The sequence below is a fragment of the Anastrepha obliqua genome, chromosome 1 (genome assembly GCF_027943255.1).
Source record: "Anastrepha obliqua isolate idAnaObli1 chromosome 1, idAnaObli1_1.0, whole genome shotgun sequence".
Lineage (NCBI taxonomy): Eukaryota > Metazoa > Arthropoda > Insecta > Diptera > Tephritidae > Anastrepha > Anastrepha obliqua.
The window spans coordinates 139,376,820-139,395,641 of NC_072892.1; the positions used below are offsets into that span (position 1 = coordinate 139,376,820).

At 37.1% G+C, this 18,822-nt stretch overlaps 1 protein-coding gene across 1 annotated transcript; it reads left to right on the forward strand.

The window, feature by feature from the left end:
- Positions 1–4,292: 4,292 nt before the first annotated feature.
- Positions 4,293–13,301, forward strand: LOC129253263 (uncharacterized). The gene is made up of 2 exons (XM_054891563.1): positions 4,293–4,698; positions 12,990–13,301. The coding sequence occupies exons 1-2, from the start codon at positions 4,570–4,572 to the stop codon at positions 13,071–13,073; spliced, it is 213 nt and encodes a 70-aa protein (XP_054747538.1). The 5' UTR covers positions 4,293–4,569; the 3' UTR covers positions 13,074–13,301.
- The last annotated feature ends 5,521 nt before the right edge of the window (positions 13,302–18,822 follow it).

An 18,822-nucleotide genomic window follows, 5' to 3' on the forward strand; every position in this document is an offset into this window, starting at 1 on the left:
TTAACCATCAATCACTCACCGTATTCGCCTGATATGGCTCCCTGTGACTTCTACCTATTCGCAAAATTGCATTTGGTCATGAAAGGAAAACGTTTTGCGTTCGTAGATACCATTCAAAAGGCTTGTACCGACATCCTGAAAGACATTCCGGACTCCGGTCAATGACCTGAAACACTCTTTCGAAAAGCTTTTAGATCGCGCAAACTATTTTGAACAAATAAATTCGAAGTTATTAGAAAAAAGCTTCTGTCGTTTCTATTTTAGCTTAGTCTTGTTTATTTCGGACTTCATCTTGTAGTATGGGTTTGTGAATTACAGCATTTCCTTACAGAAATAATCGCTAAGGTTGTAAAGGCTAAAGGTTATGACTTTCTTCTTCTCAATTTGGATAGTTTTTAAAAATTTGGTTGGTACGGAGCTTGATGCCCACTGCGCTATAAGCTACTAGTTGATAAAAAAAGTTGTTTGTATCAGCGGCCGCTCATCGACAGACTATGCCAAATTCGCTAGTCTATTTTTTTCCCATGAAGAAGTATCAGCTTGCGTGTTAATTGACACACAGAAATTTTGTATCGTAACGGAGTTTTTTTTCTAAGATTGGCCCTCATACTTAGCTTGAGGAATACCATAAGGTGGCGCAAAATTAGTCATCCAATTTTGTGTTTGAACAACTTTTTCACTAAAACAACACTAATGATTTTGATTAAAGGAAATCTTTATTTTCCTTTAATTCTTTAGGCGCTCTATTGCTTGTTGTTGTTGTTGTTGTTGTTGTTGTTATTGTAGTAGTTCATTAAACCGCTCACTCATCTAATGGTAGGCCCAGGAAACATGCTGTTTCGAGAAGGTTGTTAGGTGAGTGGGTTTTAGAGGCAATGTGAATAGGTGGTTAGTATCGTGCGGGGTACCTTCACAGGTCAGACATATATTGAGAGTGTCGGGGTCGATTCTGGATAAGTAGGAGTTTAGCTGAATGGTAATCAAAATGGGACCAGTTAACAAAAAGCCGATGGTTGCGTAGGTTGATCCCACGAAGTAACGAGTGGATTTGATGGAAATATGGAAAGGTTCATTTTTTCCTGACGCAGTTTTTAAGTGGTTTCAGAAAATATTTGCTTCACCTAGACTTGGCTGGTAGTCCTTATTGCCCAGAACGCTTGGACTGCCGAACATGTGACCTTTTATTGCAGCAGGTTCACTAAGGAACCCAGCAAACAAAAGTGGTGTGTTTCTAACGCCCACTAATCCAGACCCACAAATGCTTGAGTCGGATGAAAAGTGGAGCGCGGTGCAAGCTTTTGCAATACGAACTATCGTGAAGCTTCGCAATATTGATTGGATGCGAAGGAATGGTGCTAGACGAACGCAGCAGCAGCAAGAACAACAGCAGTATTGATAAAATGCAGGAAGACGAACAGCGGGCGAATGTAAATGACGATTTAGCTTTTTGTTCACGACAGCCTCCAGACGTAATTATCTAATCGCGGTATCCCTATAGGATGAACCGTTGGCCTTGAGGTGTTTCGAGTGGCGTTAAAGTCTCACACTGACTGAGGTTTTCGATTGATTTAGAGTTTAGTTTTAAGAGTTTAACCCCTTCGGACCTCATGTGTAAAATTCGGAAAGCTTAATAAATATGTATGATTTTTCACACATTTGTTTTTATGATGTCCTTCTTACTAATAATTAGTAAAAAAAATAATGTTATTATCCATTAACAATAATTCAGGTCTGAAGGGATTAACCTGCAATAATTTGTTTGTCTGTTTGTATACTGCGACTATTGAAAGAGGAATGGCTACTCATTTTTGTTAGAAGCTTTCTTTATGCATACCTGGCTTGGTAGAGTTTGATGAAGTGGTGTAGAGATACCCACTAGGATAGTGCAAATAAATATTTTTTTTCCTGGATGCTACCCGTTAAATTTTTCTACACAGACCGAAAATACCACAAAAAAAAGCACCACCTGACAAAGCAGAAAAGCAAAAGCAAACTGTAACTCAAGGTAAAAGTCGATGACACACCAATACCGACTGTTAACAATCCCCAAATTTTGGGTGAAACCTTGGACAGTTTGCTCTCCTTCTCTGTGCATACAACCGCAATTGCCTCTAAAGTCCAAAATCGGAACAAGGTCCTCAAATCGCTTGCCGGCACCACTTGGAGCAAAGACAAAGAATTGTTGCTATCGACATTTAAGACAATTGGCCCGACGGTTAGAAACTATGCTGAGTCTGCCTGCTCACCTGGAACTAGTGACACGCAGTGGATAAAGCTCCAGACTTGCTAAAACACTGTTATTCGGACAGCGACGAGTTGCTTCCTGATGTCCCATCTTCAACACTTGCACAACGAGGCACAGACGCTTCCTGTAATGGAGCACAATAAACTACTCAGCAAGCAGTTCCTGTTAGAGTGTTACAGCAGACATCTGCTTGACCCAGAGCCGCCTCCCAGGCACGTCAGGAGACACCTCCTCAATTACGCCGACGAGATCCAGGACAAAACGATCAGACATATACTGTTTAAACAGACAATAAACGACATTCATTGGGAAAACGGCACCACTGGAACTGGCAGCCCAATGATATAGGATGTACGAGGTGTGTTCAAAAAGTATCGCAAATTTTGTGTTTTTTCAAAAATTATTTATTTATTCATTAATATTTATTTTGTCCCCTCCAAAGTAATCACCATGAGATATTATGAACTTGTGCCAACGTTTTCTCCAATCTTCGAAGCACTTCAAAAAATCTTTTTTTTTATCTTGTTCAGCTCCTCCTTCGCTGCCGTCTTTATCTCGTCAATCGTAGCGTAGCGTCGTCCTTTCATGGGCTTTTTCAGTTTCGGGACAAGAAAAAGTCACAGAGGGTCAGATCTGGGGAATACGGTGGCTGTGGCATCATTAGTGTGTTGTTTTTGGCCAAAAAGTCGCGCACAAGCAACGATGTGTGAGCAGGGGCGTTATCGTGATGCAAGAGCAAATTTTTGTTCTACCACAAATCCGGGCGTTTCTGGCGGATTACCTCAGGCAAGTTGCGCATAACTTGCAGGTAATATTCCTTATTGACCATTTTACCCTGTGGCAAGAACTCATGATGCACAACGCCCCTGCAATCGAAGAAAACGGTAAGCAAAACTTTTACATTCAACCAAACTTGGCGCGCTTTTTTCTTGGTTCGTGCGGCAACTTCCATTGAGATGATTGACCACGTCATAACCATAAACCCACGATTCGTCACCAGTTATGACCCTCTGGAGCAAATTTGGGTCGTCGGCGACAGAGTGCAACAGCTCATTAGCAATGTTCATGTGATGCTGCTTTTGGTCGAAATTGAGTAGTTTTGGTACGAATTTTGCGGCGACCCGTCGCATGCCCAAATCATTGAAAAAAAAACGAATAGCATGAGCCAATCGATATGTCTAGGTCCTCAGCAACTTCTCTAACAGTGGTTCGACCGACGATTGGCCAATACCATTTTCTTCCCTTCATCAATTTTTTCGTCCGTTGTTGAAGTGCTCGGGCGCCTGGCACGCTTTTCGTCGTTCACATCTTCTCGGTTTTCTGAGAACATTTTGTACCACCGATAAACGTTGCTTTGGTCCAAAGTAGCTTCCCCGTATGGCACAGTCAACATTCGGAATGCATTCGCGCACTTAATTTCGTGTTTCACACAAAATTTGATACAGGTTCTTTGAACCATCTTTTTGAATAAGTAAAAATCGAAGACGAGCCGAAACACGTGCAAGCAAAGCAGCTGTCAACAATAAGCCGAACATTCAAAATGGCCGAACTCATCGGCATGAGTGAGAGAGATGAGTACGAACATATCGCCACAAAAAAATCGAAATTCAAATATACGTAACCTGCGAAAATTCAAAATTCGCGATACTTTTCGAACACACCTAGTAAATTTCAAAAATTATAATAGTAGCTTCACATTTGTCATATGAGAGTCCATATTGGTAATAAAAACTTTTTAAAGTGTCGATCCAGGAGTGACATTCCTTGGCCGGCTAAAAATCCGGGTCGTTCCGGTAACGTAGAAGCGACTGGCGTAGAAACAAAGTATTCAAGGCGAATCTATGAAAGGTGATATCGGTAAATCAGCTGATTTGTTTTTTTTTCTTTCGCCGTGTCCATGGGGCTGTCAGCCCAGGGTGAAACAAGGCGAATTCATTCTTTGTTTTCTACTTTGCCGATACTGTTCTTTGGCAATCAAAAGTACAAAATATTGTTGTTGGCCTAGTGCCACCACCTTTGATGAATTGTGCCTTGGAAGTATTGATCCACTTTAGTTTTGAGTCTACTGTATCGCAAAAATGTCTATTGACAAACGTCTAAACGGGTTTTCAAAAACAAATACAAATAATAATTTTCTAATTATTTCATGTCTGATATTACGCAAAAGAAAATTATTACATTTTTCAAGCAACAGAGGAACAGCAGCGCTGAGCCAAGAATAAGCAACATCGCAAGAAGAACAAGCAATAATCGCGTAAAAGTGTGACTGCAACTAAATACCAGCCTATCTACAAGTGAATTGAAACGATTCCACCTACGGAGATATGAAAAATCCTATCTGGTTCCTCTTATGGTTATTGATTTTGATTTTCATCTCGTTTATTGTGGCCTTTATCGGTGCATTCTTTTATATTTACCTTTACATGCTCGAGGCGTGCTGCGATTGCTGGAATGTAAGTAGAAATAAGTCTTCTGCGAATTAAAAAAAAATCTCAATAGTGCATAAAAAGTTCGTTAGAAACGGGGCAAGCCGTCTCTATAGACTAGGCAGTTGGCCTTATATCATTGTTTGTATTGTAATGGTTATATTTAAAGGGGCGTGGGAGGTGAGCGCGAACTTCAGATTGGCTATTGCGATCTACGATATACATTTTTTAAAGAAGTGGGGAATCGTGTAGATCTGCCTCTATTTATTTGTGGTATGGAATATTTATCTACAATGCTTCCATCACTTCACTATGTGCATAAATTTCATAATATCGAAAATTTTCACTCGTGAGTGATTTACAAATACCCACATGATTTTTAAAGAATTAAGCTCTTTTACTTCTGGACAATGAAGAATAAAAAAAAAATGCACTTTTGGAATGATAAGAATAAATGAGAATTATCGAAGGAGTTTCAGATTCAGTCCTTCGGGATATTCGACGATTTGAAAATGTAGTTTTTGCTATTATTTTAATTTGAGAAATATTTTTTCGTGAGAACCATAAACAAAAACTGTAACTCAGAAAATGTTTAAGTATCAGGTCAGCCCATAAGTTCGTGCGATTTTTAAGGTGGTTTGAAAATTAATAAAAAATATGTTTAAAGTATTTATTAATCATCAATACATTTTCCCTCATTATTTACAAAGCCTCCCCAACGTTTGGGCACATTTTTAATTCCCTGCTCAAAAAATTTTTTGTCCTTGAAGCCAAAATACGCTTCGATATCCCTTTTTATAGCTTCTTTTGAAGAGTAGTTCTTGTTACTCATATGGGATTATGGGATTGAAGTCCACGGAAAAGGCGATAATCACAAGGTGCAATATCCGGAGAGTATGGTGAATGCGATATTAGCTCCTATCCGAGCTCGTTCAGCTTGCCTAATGTTTGCCTTGCGGTATGAGGTCTTGCGTTGTCGTGGGGAAACAAAACTTTGCGTCTATTCACTAAAGACGGTCGATTTTTGTTAAGTGCCTCATTCAGGCTTGATAGCTGATGGGAATAATAATCAGCAGTTACCGTCGGGTTTAGTTCCAGAAGTTCATAAGAAACGATACCGGCCATATCCCACCAAATAGACAGGAGAATCTTCTTGGGGGGAAGGCCATCTCTAGCGGTCGGTTCTGGTGTTTCATCTTTATATAACCATTGGCGTTTGCGAACAGAATTATTATAAAGGACCCATTTTTCATCACCAGTAACGATAGGGTTCAAAACACTTTCATTTTCAAGCCGTTGCAGCAGCTGAGAACACACATTCACTCTCTGTTGAAGTTTGACGACAGAAAGTCTATGCGGAACCCATTTTCCCAGCTTTGAAATCTTTCCCAACTGAACCAGGTGCATGTGAACTGTTCCATGCGATGAATTTACCCTCTAAGCTATCATATCGACTGTCAAATTTGGCTCAGCTTCCACGAGTTCGAGCAAGGCGTCGAAGTTAAAGACTTCAGGACGACCAGTGCGCAGGGCATCCTCCACGTCGCAGTTACCACTTCGTAATTTTGAAAACTACTTTTACGCAGTCCTTACACTCACGGTATCCTCTCCGTGAACAGTATTTCTTTCTGCAGCAGCAGTTGTTGCATTTTTACCACTTTTATAAAAAAAATACAAAATTTGGCTCTTATACGCGTTCAAAGATTCCATTTCATTTTTTAACAACACGTGCTTCTATCCGCGATTAAAATCACTTGTTGAATGCACAAAATATCAAAGAAAATATAAATAGATGCGTTTTATTCCGCGAATAATTTTTTGTATGCAAAAATCGTACAAAAGTAAAATTATGTGTAAAATACGCACGAACTTATGGACTGACCCGATAGAAGCAAGAACGATTTGTAGATAGGTGTTCAAGTGTAACACATGGGCTGAAAAATCCCGGACCTAACAAAGAAAACGCGTTTTTGTTTTTTGTTAAAAATTAGTTTTATTCACCAACCAAAAACGCAATCATTCGAGCGCAGATCTAACGTTCCAATATCATTTTTATGGAACGAAAAAAGTGGCCTTAGCTTCAGCGTTAATCTCCATTCGAGCGAAATTTCTTACCGGCGACTATTTTTTTTAAGTCTGCGAACAGTCAGTAGTGGCTGGGTGCCAAATCTGGCGAATTCGGTGGATGTGGGAGCACTTCGAAGTTCTATTTATATAGTTTTGCCCCTGCTCGGAATCATCAAAAAGTTCTTGTTTTGGGTCAGCAGTGACCAAGCACAGCACACACACCTTGAACAGAGCTAACTCACGCAACTTCACCTTTCGCTCACTAAAAAGATTCTGTGGCTGTTTGATGTTTTCGGGTGTTACCGCCTCATATGGACGTCCACTGCATTGTGCATCACTGGGGTCACTACGACTACGTTTGGGGTCAGCAAATTATCGTTTTATTGTTGTTTCTGATGGAGCGATGAAGCGGAGTCCCCATATCACTTTTCCAGCCATTGCTTTGTTTGAACGGTATTCACGGTATTCTTCTACTTTCCCGTCAAGAAGCAGCGTAAAAATAAAACACTAAATTCTTTTTGATCCGTTATTTTGAAACTAACAAAAGCAGCGTCGCTCTTAGCAAAATAACCCACGAACTCATAAATAGATATTCATGAAATTTTAAGAGCTGTTTTTTTAAGGTTAGTACTACCTGAAAAAGTGTCAAGCTGCACTGAAAGCCCTTGCTAACCCACGCTGCTGTTCGAAGTTAGTCGGTGAATGTAAGGCAAAACTGAAAGGTGTTGCAAAACACAATAAAGTGTGTCTTATTTGGGTGCCTGGACATTGTGGTATTACAGGGAACGAGTTAGCTGATAAATTGGCTCTGCAAGTATGCCACTAAGTCCTGAACCCTTTCTAGGTGTCAATTCCGCATCGATTCAACTATGGATTGACAACTTCATGAGGTCCACTCATAGAGGACGTTGGTCTTGGTTGAACTCGTGCAGAGTAGCCAAGTGCTTTGTGAAAGAACCAAACAGCGACCTAAAATAGCGACCTTTCTCCTAAAACTCAGCAGAAAGGACCTGAGAGTATTGGTGGGTGTAATCACAGGGCACAACAACCCGATATGCCTATCCTGTCTTGAGAATAAGGCCACTGCAGAGCATTTTCCCTGTAGCTGTCCGACGTTTTCCAGAATCAGACTTAGGATATTGGGCTGCGATATACTGAGTATGGATAAAGTTCATATTCTTCCTCCTCTGAATCTCTTAAGATTCATCAATGAATCCAAGAGATTTGTGGAAGAGTGACCTCAAACTAATTTATCCGTCTTACCATCCACTTTTTATCTTTCCTATCTATATTCTTTCTATTGATATCTATCCGGGGTGTAGTACAATGGTCTACTGACTGAGTGCTTGGACTTGTTCAGCCCCCCACAAATCTAATCTAATCCAATCTACTACCTGAAAAAGAGGTGAATGCAATAAAACTAGTGCCATCTATGTGTTAGGCCCAGGACTTTTCAGCCCGTGTGTTAAATAAATTTGAATTTTTTGAATATTGGTGTTAGAGTTTCTTTTTAGTTCATTGTATATTACCTCTACTTTCCTGAATGCATATAAAAGGTGGCGCAAAATTAATCATCCCATCGGAAGATTTATCACTTTTTTCACCTGGCGTCGTACGTCAATCATAAGGTCTGTTCATCAAAAGCAAATAGTTTGTAAAAATTGTTACAAATTATCACGTTTTGGTGTTTATGTACGGAAAAACTTGCAAAGTAGGGGAAGGTGAGAGAGCAAAATAATATTTCATTTTGAGGGGAAGTTGCAAGTTTATACTTGTAAGAATTTGCAAGTGAGAAAAAAAGCTGATTACATAGTGTGGGAACACAGCTGAAAGTGTCGTACGGGAACAAACCTATACCTATACTTTTGGCCACACTGAATTCATTATTCTTTTTTATTCATTATTCAATTTAATTTAACGTCGTTATTGATTCGACGAAAGAGATCATTCTAGAAGCGTTCTTGTAAACGACAAGACATATAAAAATGGAGTTCCTTTAGAAGTAAAAGTTTTATCTTAACAGTATTGAATTATACATCGTAAATAACGAGTGTTAATATAAATAAAAAGTGCATGTGGGGGTTTTATGCCCCCACAATATTAAAAATAAACGCGAATTGAAATATGTGAATGGAAAGTTCTTCATCTCACAGCGATGATGAAATTGAACAAATTATTGTGGACAAAATGAAATTATGCGCTTCTGAAGCTCGTTAGTTTGCATTCCAGTTGCTTTATTTTCATTTTTTATTTCATACGAGTGAAAAGTTGTTTAATTTTTGTGATTTTTCCTGCCAACAATTTTATCAGCTGTTCGTAAAACTTCCAAATTACGGATAAAAATAAAGCTTTCTAAAAGATTAACGATATTTAATGGCCAGAATTGGATGGTATTGCTCTGGACAACGTTTATTTTCAGCAAGACGGCGCACTGTGGGACAGAACCGTGCGTACCGTCTCAAAAATCTGTAACTTTGTTCCTAATTGGAGTAACGAACTGAAAATTTTTATGTAATATCTAGAATGTTTATACTATAGAATAAAAGGACACTTGGTGTATTATTTTATGTTTATAATACTAAAAAAAAATGTATATTGTCATACAAACAAATATTTTGCATAACAACATCAGCAAAATCATAATATTTTACCATACTTCACTTCAAATTAAATTCTAAAAGTGAAAATACTTAATACCTATACTTGAAACTTAAAGAAAAAAAAATAATAAAAGAAAATATAATACTGCTATTTACATAAATACTAAGCTCTTGGCTTCATCTAATAATTGTTTTTCAATATTTATAGGTGCTTTTCTAATACTAGAGATGTATGGATCTGATGTAAAAAGAAGTCCATTAAATACATCTTCATTTGTTGCTGACCTAGAGCACTTTCTAGCGTGATTCAATCTTCAGATAAATGGCCAATAGGCAAAACAGCAAAATGTTTAATGATACTTTCGCCATGTATTAAAATTTTGTGAATGGAAGATGGCATATTATACCACATATACTTCGTGACGTATAATTCCGCTGTAGCTCGAGTATATGCTCCAAATTTTTCCGGATTAATTGCAAGGCCTGATGCCAAAGTTTGAAGAATTATATAAAATCTTTTAATGAGGTTCTTATCAACTCCTGTAATTTCCGAAGAACAACTGTAGTTTTCAAAAAACCGTCGAGCCTTATTGCCATCATTGCTGTTTCCGGTACCTTGCCGGGGTTTGTCAATATTTAATCCCATCCGGCTTCGAAATAAACTTTGCACAAGTTTCTTCTTGTCTTCCTTACTTTTTTGTCTTCCGAAGTTCTTGCAGTCCATTTTTCAAATGAGAGATTATATGAAATATGCAAAATTAACTCCATGCATCTAATCCAAGCATGCAATGTAGACAAGCCGTACTCGTATGCATTTATGTTAACTGGCTTTGTATCTATTCTTCCCAAATTATTCATCTCGCTTGGCTTAGAATTACATACCGTGCACACAGCTGCAGAACTTGTGCCAGTTAGAACTTGTGTAACTTTTCCATACACCATAGTTAAAAATAGTTTGTGACTTATTTCTGTTACCTGGTTCTCTCTGTGTATCTTAGACGTTGTCAAATTATTAATTTGATCACGAATATCAGCAACCACCGAACGGGTTTTCTCCGGGGTTTCTTTCGCAAATTCTATCCAAATTGGTCGGCAATATCGAATTGAAGAGCAAGCTGGATTTTGCCAAAGAACCTCTTCTGTTTCAATATCTGTCAGCTTTATTGGAACCAAAGACGCAATAAATAAGTTTGCATCCGAAACCAAATTTTTTTCATCTGATAAAATTTGTTTATATTCACTTTGTCCCGATGAACCATCACATCTCCATTTGGTAAACAATTGAAGATTTCTTTTTGTTGGCTTGTAAGCATTTTCAATTTTCAGGATACGGGCTGTAGTATGATCCAGTAACTCTTGCAGATTAACTTTAACACCATTATCTGTCACTTCAATGCTGGAGGGTTGAGGATGACATAGTTTTTTTGCGTCTGTCAATACGTTATAAGATGGAAATATATTAAAGTTCTTCTTAATAAGGCTTAACCGAAGTAATCCATATTGTGCTTTTGAAAGATCTAAATCAGCAAACAAACTTAAAGCTTCATCCGGCGTAAAACAGGTTGCATTGCAAGTTTCACGCAACAATTTTTCCTTTATAATCTTTTTTTCTTTTTTATCGCTCTTTCGCATCATTTCTACAACAGAAGCTTCATCGAACTCTCCTTCAGACCGCAATCCTTGGACATATGCGTTATGTATATACTCGAGTCCATATTCTTGAACCAATTCCATATGCTTCCTTTTTCTAGATTTCTCTGATAGATGATCATAAGACTTTGGTGGCCGTCCACGTTCTCCAGACGCTCTAGGTGTAATATCAATTGGTACTTCCTGGAATTGTACCTTAAATTCACTTTCCAACCAAGTCGAGTTATTAAGAAGAAAACGTTGTTTTGTTCGGCTAGATTTGCTCCAGCGATCGTTGAACTTTGATAAGAGCAGTTTTTGAATACTTTTCAAAACAAATTCGCTTTTAAATGAGTTCAAATTATATTGTTCTTCTAAGTAATTTTTTATAGCATCTGGTGTTGTGCCGTGGTCAATGGAAAATAAGCACCATTCTCGTCGAGGCACCACAAATTCACTCATTTGTATTGGCAAAAAAATTTGTTTGAATTTTGTAACTATTTATGTCCTTCAAATATACGCAAAAATTCGTCACTGTTCTTGAGCTGCAAACGCATGATCAAACGTGCGCGTGCATGTTGTATATTCATATGTATGCACTACTTACCAACAATAAGTTTACGCAATCTAGCAGAAGCGCACAGTAAAATCGTTATTCCAAGAAATCGTTAATTATTAAGAACTTTACTTTCAAACAACAGAGATTTAATAACTTCATCGTGCTATAAGATGATCTTTTTGTGATACTTCGCGTGGAAGGGGGTTAATTTGGAGGTCAAAGGTCAAAGGGTTTTAATATGAAAAAATGTGTTGTTTCTATAGATATGTCAACCAAACTAAAAGATTATGTGTTTATTTATTTAGATATATTTTTGATTGATCTTTAATTCAAATTTTACTAAAATTTTTTGAAAATTGTTTTCCTTTTCTTAAAGAGAAATTTGGTGTCTAATTAATTTTGGGGCAGGTTGGGGCAAAATTTTCTTTTTGATTTTACTTCTACATAAGTTACTTTATGTTATGATATTAAAATTACGAGAGAGCCAAACGGAGCTAACTGTCAAAAGTCCATTTGAAGTTTCTAATACGCATACAAAATAAGGTATTCTTTAAAAAAAATGTATGCCTTTCCAAGTTTTCCAAAAAATAAAATTAAAATACTTTTTTAATAGTAAATTGAATGACCTTTCTAACAATATATAACACTTATAGATTTGCATCGAAGATGATCAAAATATGACCATGTAAATTGCTAGTATAATGTGCATCATAATCGACACTATTTTATGCATCAACTTGCAAGTCATGTTTTTTTACAAAAATAATTTAAATAATATTGTTTAAACACAGTATAAAATGTATTGGACATTTAGTCACATATGTACATAAACAAAATATTCAATATCGAAAATTCACAAAACCTATTTTTGAGACGGTTTGGAAATTTCTGTCCCACTGTGCGGCGCTACGTGCCACACAAGCAACGAAACCATTGATCTTTTACGGGAAAAGATTCCGGACCGTGCTATCTCTCGAAGAGGTGATCAAAATTGCCCACCGAGATCTAGTGATTTAATACCTTGTGACTTTTTTCTTTGGGGCCACGTGAAAGAGAAGTCTACGCCAGCAGCCCAGGGTCGATTCAAGACCTCAAAGATGGAACTCGGGAGGCTATCCAGGACGTAGTGCAGCCACTTTGCAATTCGGTTATGGAAAATTTCATAAATACGGCACTATTAACGGCATACCTTCCTCTTTATAATGAAATAAACATCCCATCATTTATATTAAAAAATAGCATTTTTCTTTTGATATCAAAATAACACCTCTTATTGGAGAAACCTATATAACACAAAATCTCTTTTGCTATTTATTTATGTAGTAAAAAAAGTCAGTCAAAAATAAATCGATGATTAATTTTGGGCAACCTTGTATTTCTACGTTAATTCATTGATTATAACATATTTTTATAAAACTTAGTACACGCATTTATCTGTATATTTTTTTTTCGTTTTTTCATAGGGTATTAACAATTTTCTACTGAAGTGCGTTCAGTTTCCTCACTACTGTGCCGAAGCGATGCTTGAATGTAGATCTCCATTTTAGAGCAAAAGAGTTTAACAAGTAAATATGTATCCATGTATACAGAAGGCTGCGTAAATTTTCCAAAAAAATGCGAAAGTTGCAATAACTACCAAAAACCTTGTCGACTCGCTAGTGGTTTATTTTAATAAAGAAGTCTTTTTACACGTTTGCTCGCAAATTTAATTCATAGATACTTTGTGTCTCACTTTATGTAAAACTATTTATACACATTTATTTAAAAATACAAAATGCGAAAACAAGAAAAAGTCGTAACTTCGCTGTTATTTTATTTCATTCGCTAATTACGCCTAATATCTACAGGGTAAACGATATGCAGTGTTACCAACTACACACTGCTTGTATCTGTAAAACAGCTCAAAACTTGAACGAAATCCACGTCGAAGTGGAAGAAAAATGGCCAAAGAACTGAAAATATCGCAAGACATCGATCGTGTTTACTTGACCGAATGCTCATATGAGAATTTGAGCTTACGTATACCACTCAAAGCAATTTCCCATCGCAAATAATGGTTTGGGCCGCAGTGACCGCTGATACGCGCTCTCCAACCGTTTTTATCGAGCCTGGTTTCAAAGTGAATGCGACTTATTGTCGGGAAAATGTTTTAGAAGCTGTTTTAGAGCCGTGGACATGCAAACATTTCGGTTGTAGACCATGGACGTTTCAACAGGACATACGGGACAGGCACCGTCTCATAAAGCTCGTGTGAACCAAGAATGGTTAAAAAATCATGTTCCACACTTCATTTCGTCCACACAATGGCTTTCGAATTCGCCAGACGCAAATCCGATGGACTATTCCATGTGGTCCATTTTGAAGAGCAAGGTGACGACTAAAAAATATGCCAGTATGGATGCGCTGAAAAAAGCGATTATACGAGAATGGGCCAAAATACCTCAAGATCACATTCGTGCAGAATGCAACTCATTTTTTGAGCCTTTGAACGCTATAGTCAAGGCAAAAGGTGGTCATATCGAGCTAAAGTGAATATATGTATGTTAAAATTGTAATTATTTTTGAACAATTTTGTCTTTGAAATCAATAAAAACTAATTGCACACTAAAACTTCATATCGTTCACCCTGTACATAGGTATGGTAGATTTGGCTCCCAGCGGCTACTGGCTGTTCGCAGATCTAAAAAAAGGTCGGTAAAATGAAATTTCGCTCGAATGGAGGTTAACGCTGAAACTAAGGCCTATTTTTTCGTTCCATAAAAATGGTATTGAAATGTTACAGCGGCGCTGGAAAGATTGTGTTATTCTTGGTGGGAATTTCGTCTATGAATATAGCTAATTTTGTACAAAAAAGAAGTGTTTTCATTGTCAGGGATATCAGCTCATGTGTTGGTTACTCGTTGATTTGTATTTTTTTCTGTTTCGTACGACATTTCTAATGCAATTTAATTATTTCTTAAATATTTAATTATTTCTTAAATATTTTTCCAAAATATCATTTTTTAATAAAATTAATAATTTTAAACTTGGCCATGAAATATTATTTTGGAATATTTTCAGATGATACGAAACTAAATTTAGTTAGGGCGTAATTCACGAGTAAATTGAATTTGAAAGGATTGAAGATAATTTTTAAATTTAAGTTATTAATGTTGTTTTTTTTCCGGTGAAGTATAAATATTTATAATAATATCTGGCAGCTCAACTTCCAGGTAGAGAGTAGCGATTATTGACCTTCATAAGAGTAGTGCTAATATGCCTTGGTCGAAAGGTAATGAGCGGGCACGTGTAGATGTTTTGAAAAATTGTAAACAATGGAAAAAGCTGACTGCTAAACAGCACCATACCAGATAATGTTAGTGAATTCATTACATTAACATTCTCTGGCCACACTAACAGAAAAGCTAAACGAACACTGGTAAGCTCTCCCGACATTCTCTGGCATGACTACATATGTACGTACATTAGTTAGTAAAATGCTGAGAGCAGCTGAGAGTGTATAAGTTTTAACATAAGCTGAGAATTTCAGTACCTTTCAACCATACAAATATGTATGTATGCATGGATGTTTGTACATGTGCTAACTTAGGTGCCCATTTATACATATCCTTGTGTACTTTTGAAGATAACTGCGATTGGCTTCTCGCTTGAGATTAATAACTTACCATAGAAACTGTTATACACAGCTGCGTGGAGAGTATGTGGCTGTATCAGGTGGTCTTCTGGTAGTTGGCAGGTGGTTAGTATGTAAAGATAATAAAGCTTTAGTAGAAAAATTAATAGCCTTTTCGGAATTGAGTATGCTCCGGGCCCGGGTGCCATTCAATCGTGAGTGTTCTCTCGACGCGGTTAGTGTTGCAGTTAGCGGGTTAGGTGTATATTTAAAAGAAAAAGTAAAACACAAACTTTGGACTGTGTGAAACAGTTACGTTGGAATGTATATAAAGTGTGGGAATTGTTTAGTATCGCTACATAGCAAATCAAGTTAATAAATAAATTTGTGTGCATTTATTATATAAAATTATAATAAACAAAGAACTATACAACAAGCATCATTACTTAACTCCTCTTGGATATGCAAGCTGCAGCAACCAATTATGTAATTGTTATATTTTCTAAACAAATTTTGAAACTTCTCCAACAGTTATTTCCTTGCATTAAATTTCCAGTTACATATATGTACTACAAATTGCTACAAAAACTAGCCAAAGCTTGCGCTTCCATATGATATGAAAAAATATGTACGCCACACAAACATATGGCAAATATAATATAAGAAAAGCAAGAACGTAGCATACTTTACGGCGAATATATGGCTCTTTGCTTGTGTGACCAAACTACATCACAGCGTATACGCGGCAAGCGAACGAATACAAATACAAATACAAATATAATATATATGAGTCTATCAGTGTAAATCGTAGCGTGTATGTGTATGTGTGACTGAGCGTAAATTTTTATATTTTTTCCTTTTCACCGTTTCACTCCGGTTGTGGTGTTTTTTGTTTTGTGCTAGAAAAACAGCTGCAACGCCATACATGCATACATACGTATGTAAGTAGCCTCCGGCTTGGTGTGATCGATTTTTCACTCTCTCGCGTTCGCGCTTATTAATATTAGCGCAGTGTGCCCCTAACTCATCATCGGTTTCTCATTTTAAGGTTTCCACATCCGTTCTCCTGTTCGCCTCAGTCGGAACAAACATCTAACAACCCCTCAGCTAGAGATACCCTCACTTGCTTGTCTTCCGTTCGTTTTGTCTACATTTAGGGAAACAATGGAGGAGAGGCGGGCGACAAGAGATACAAACACACACACACACATACACAGCTACTAAGCAGGATTTGTTTTGATTGTTTATACTATATTGCGCGTTTTCTTTGCTTTGTATTTGTGACAGAGCAACCGTTTGTTTATTTTATGCACGTGAGTGTATGTGTGTATGTGTTGAGATTTGCGTTAGGAATTCGCGATAGGAATTTCAATCGTTTTCTGTCATAATTATGTTAATGACATTTATTATTGTTTTTATTTCTGCAACATCTGGTGAAGCAGTAAAGTCGAATTATTTAGAATTCGTTGAGCGCACATACATACTCGTACATACATATGCACATACATATATGGTTGGTTCAGCGAATCTGTTTAAAAATCTATTTAGTTTGTTGACAAACATTGCACTTTCATGCTTACAAATGTATGGACATATGTATGGCTTCAGATCATATGTTTTCGTGATGGATAATCCTTGCACCCTTAAATAAATATTTCCAATACAAAATAAGCGTTTCTCATATATTAAACTTTCAACTGTTTTTTTCTTAATTTTTTGCTATTGGTAAATTTTTGCTGCTAACGTACGATATTTTGAAAACATACTTACATATACCAGGTGGCGCAAAATTAATCATCCAATTTTGTTTTTGTTAATTTTAAATTAATTACTTTAATCTAATACTAAATCTAAGAAAAAGAGTGAAAGAAACTTTATTTATGATCGTTCACAAGTGTCGAAAATGATTGACGTGTCACATCATTTGCAAAATTATAGATCTTCCAATAGGGTGATTAATTTTGCGCCACCTTGTACATATTCATTTTTATTGCGTCTTACAGTGAAGAAAATTTTTTCCTTCCTTGATTGGTGTTAAAACTGCTTTATCAGTTTTGGTAGAATCTGACAAAGGGTGCCTCGTTTTGTTTCTTAGATCCTTTTTTGTAAAATTTGCTGTCAAATCAGGAACATTAAGTGAAACTAAAGTCTTCTCTGTTTGGCTTTTAACGCTGATAAAGCTTTTCATATGCAAATAATACTTTTAGGGCTGAAGCGTTTTTTCGAATTGAATACTATGATCCACCCAGCGAAGGCACAGCCTCATTCTATATGAAGAAACTGACATTTGTTTAAGCTAAAATTAGTATTATTCGTGCGTTAGTACAGTGAGGATGTGAATCTTATGATAGTATCTACATATGGCTGACCCACTTGGGTAAATAATAAAAATTTAAAGCAGAAGCAAAAGAAAAAATTACCAAACAGGTGCAAAAAGGAAGAAGGGGCTTTAGGTTAGAGAATGACGACCAACAGTGGCTAATTACGTTTGTATTAACCGCTTCAAACTACTGATGAATTTCTAAACCCGCTTTATCCGCAGGTGTAGCAAAAAGTGAGAGCTCTGATGTCTAAATCTTCGCCCGACACGAGCAGGGCAACTAAGAAGAAGGTGTTCAAAGGACTCCACCTCATCTTCTAGACAGCTTCTGCAGGAAGTACTTGAAGCAATCCCAAGTCTCACCGCTTGGACATCTAATGGACAATGTCCGGCAAGAATTCCTACCGAATTTAAGAGTTGCCAGTTTGTTAACTTTAGAAGTTCCATTGAGCGCCCAAAGTGTACGCGTGGTCAGAAGGATCTCGCTACTTTGCACGTTTGTGCACTAGCCCAGCCCGCTGAGTTGAAGCGAGGCCCATCTTTCCCGGAGTAGACCACAGGTTCTCAGTCCACTCGTTTTGCGATTAAACCATCTCTAGGATCTGTCTAGCCGGCTCACCAGCCCAGCAGATTCCCTTTATACCGCTGTGACTGGAAACCCAAATGAGTCTTATGTGAAGCTTATAAAAACGAAGTAATCGAAAATTGCCATATATAGAGAATGGCCGAGCATCGCCTTTTAAAGTCGAACCGGACCGAATATTTTCAAAGGCCTAAGTAATACTCAAGCGATGACTTTTTAAAAAAACAGGAGTGGTTTATTAACAAAAAAGCAAAAGGGGTACATAAATTACTATCGCAATAACTTCAGCTCCTAATATTTAGTATATGCGTCAAAAGAAAGTGTACGCCTATGAAGTAATAATGAAAGGTGATTTAGGTGTCTAATTTTCACGGAAACCAGGCGAAAAAGTTTGCGTGCCAGATCGCAAGGTCTGACATCCAATGCTGCTCTTCCGATGCCTATCGAAATTTCGCAATGCGTGAAGTGCCCGAGACGGATCGTCATTTGGTTGACGCTTCTACGCAAACAGAGTAAATTCTTTCTTATTTAAAAAGTGTATTTTTTATTAAACAAATTTTGATTTAGATCATAGACTGATTGCCGTGAAAGAATTGGCCCATCTCAACGAACGACTTGTGAAACTAATAATAATTTTTTAGGGGCGGATGAAAAAGATGAAAGACCCAACCAAAACAATTTACTTGGCTTGAGACAATATGGCACAGGCAATAACTTAAATTCATACGGGAATTAACATACAGTGCTTCACAAAATACTCGGAAATATTTTTTCTCGGTT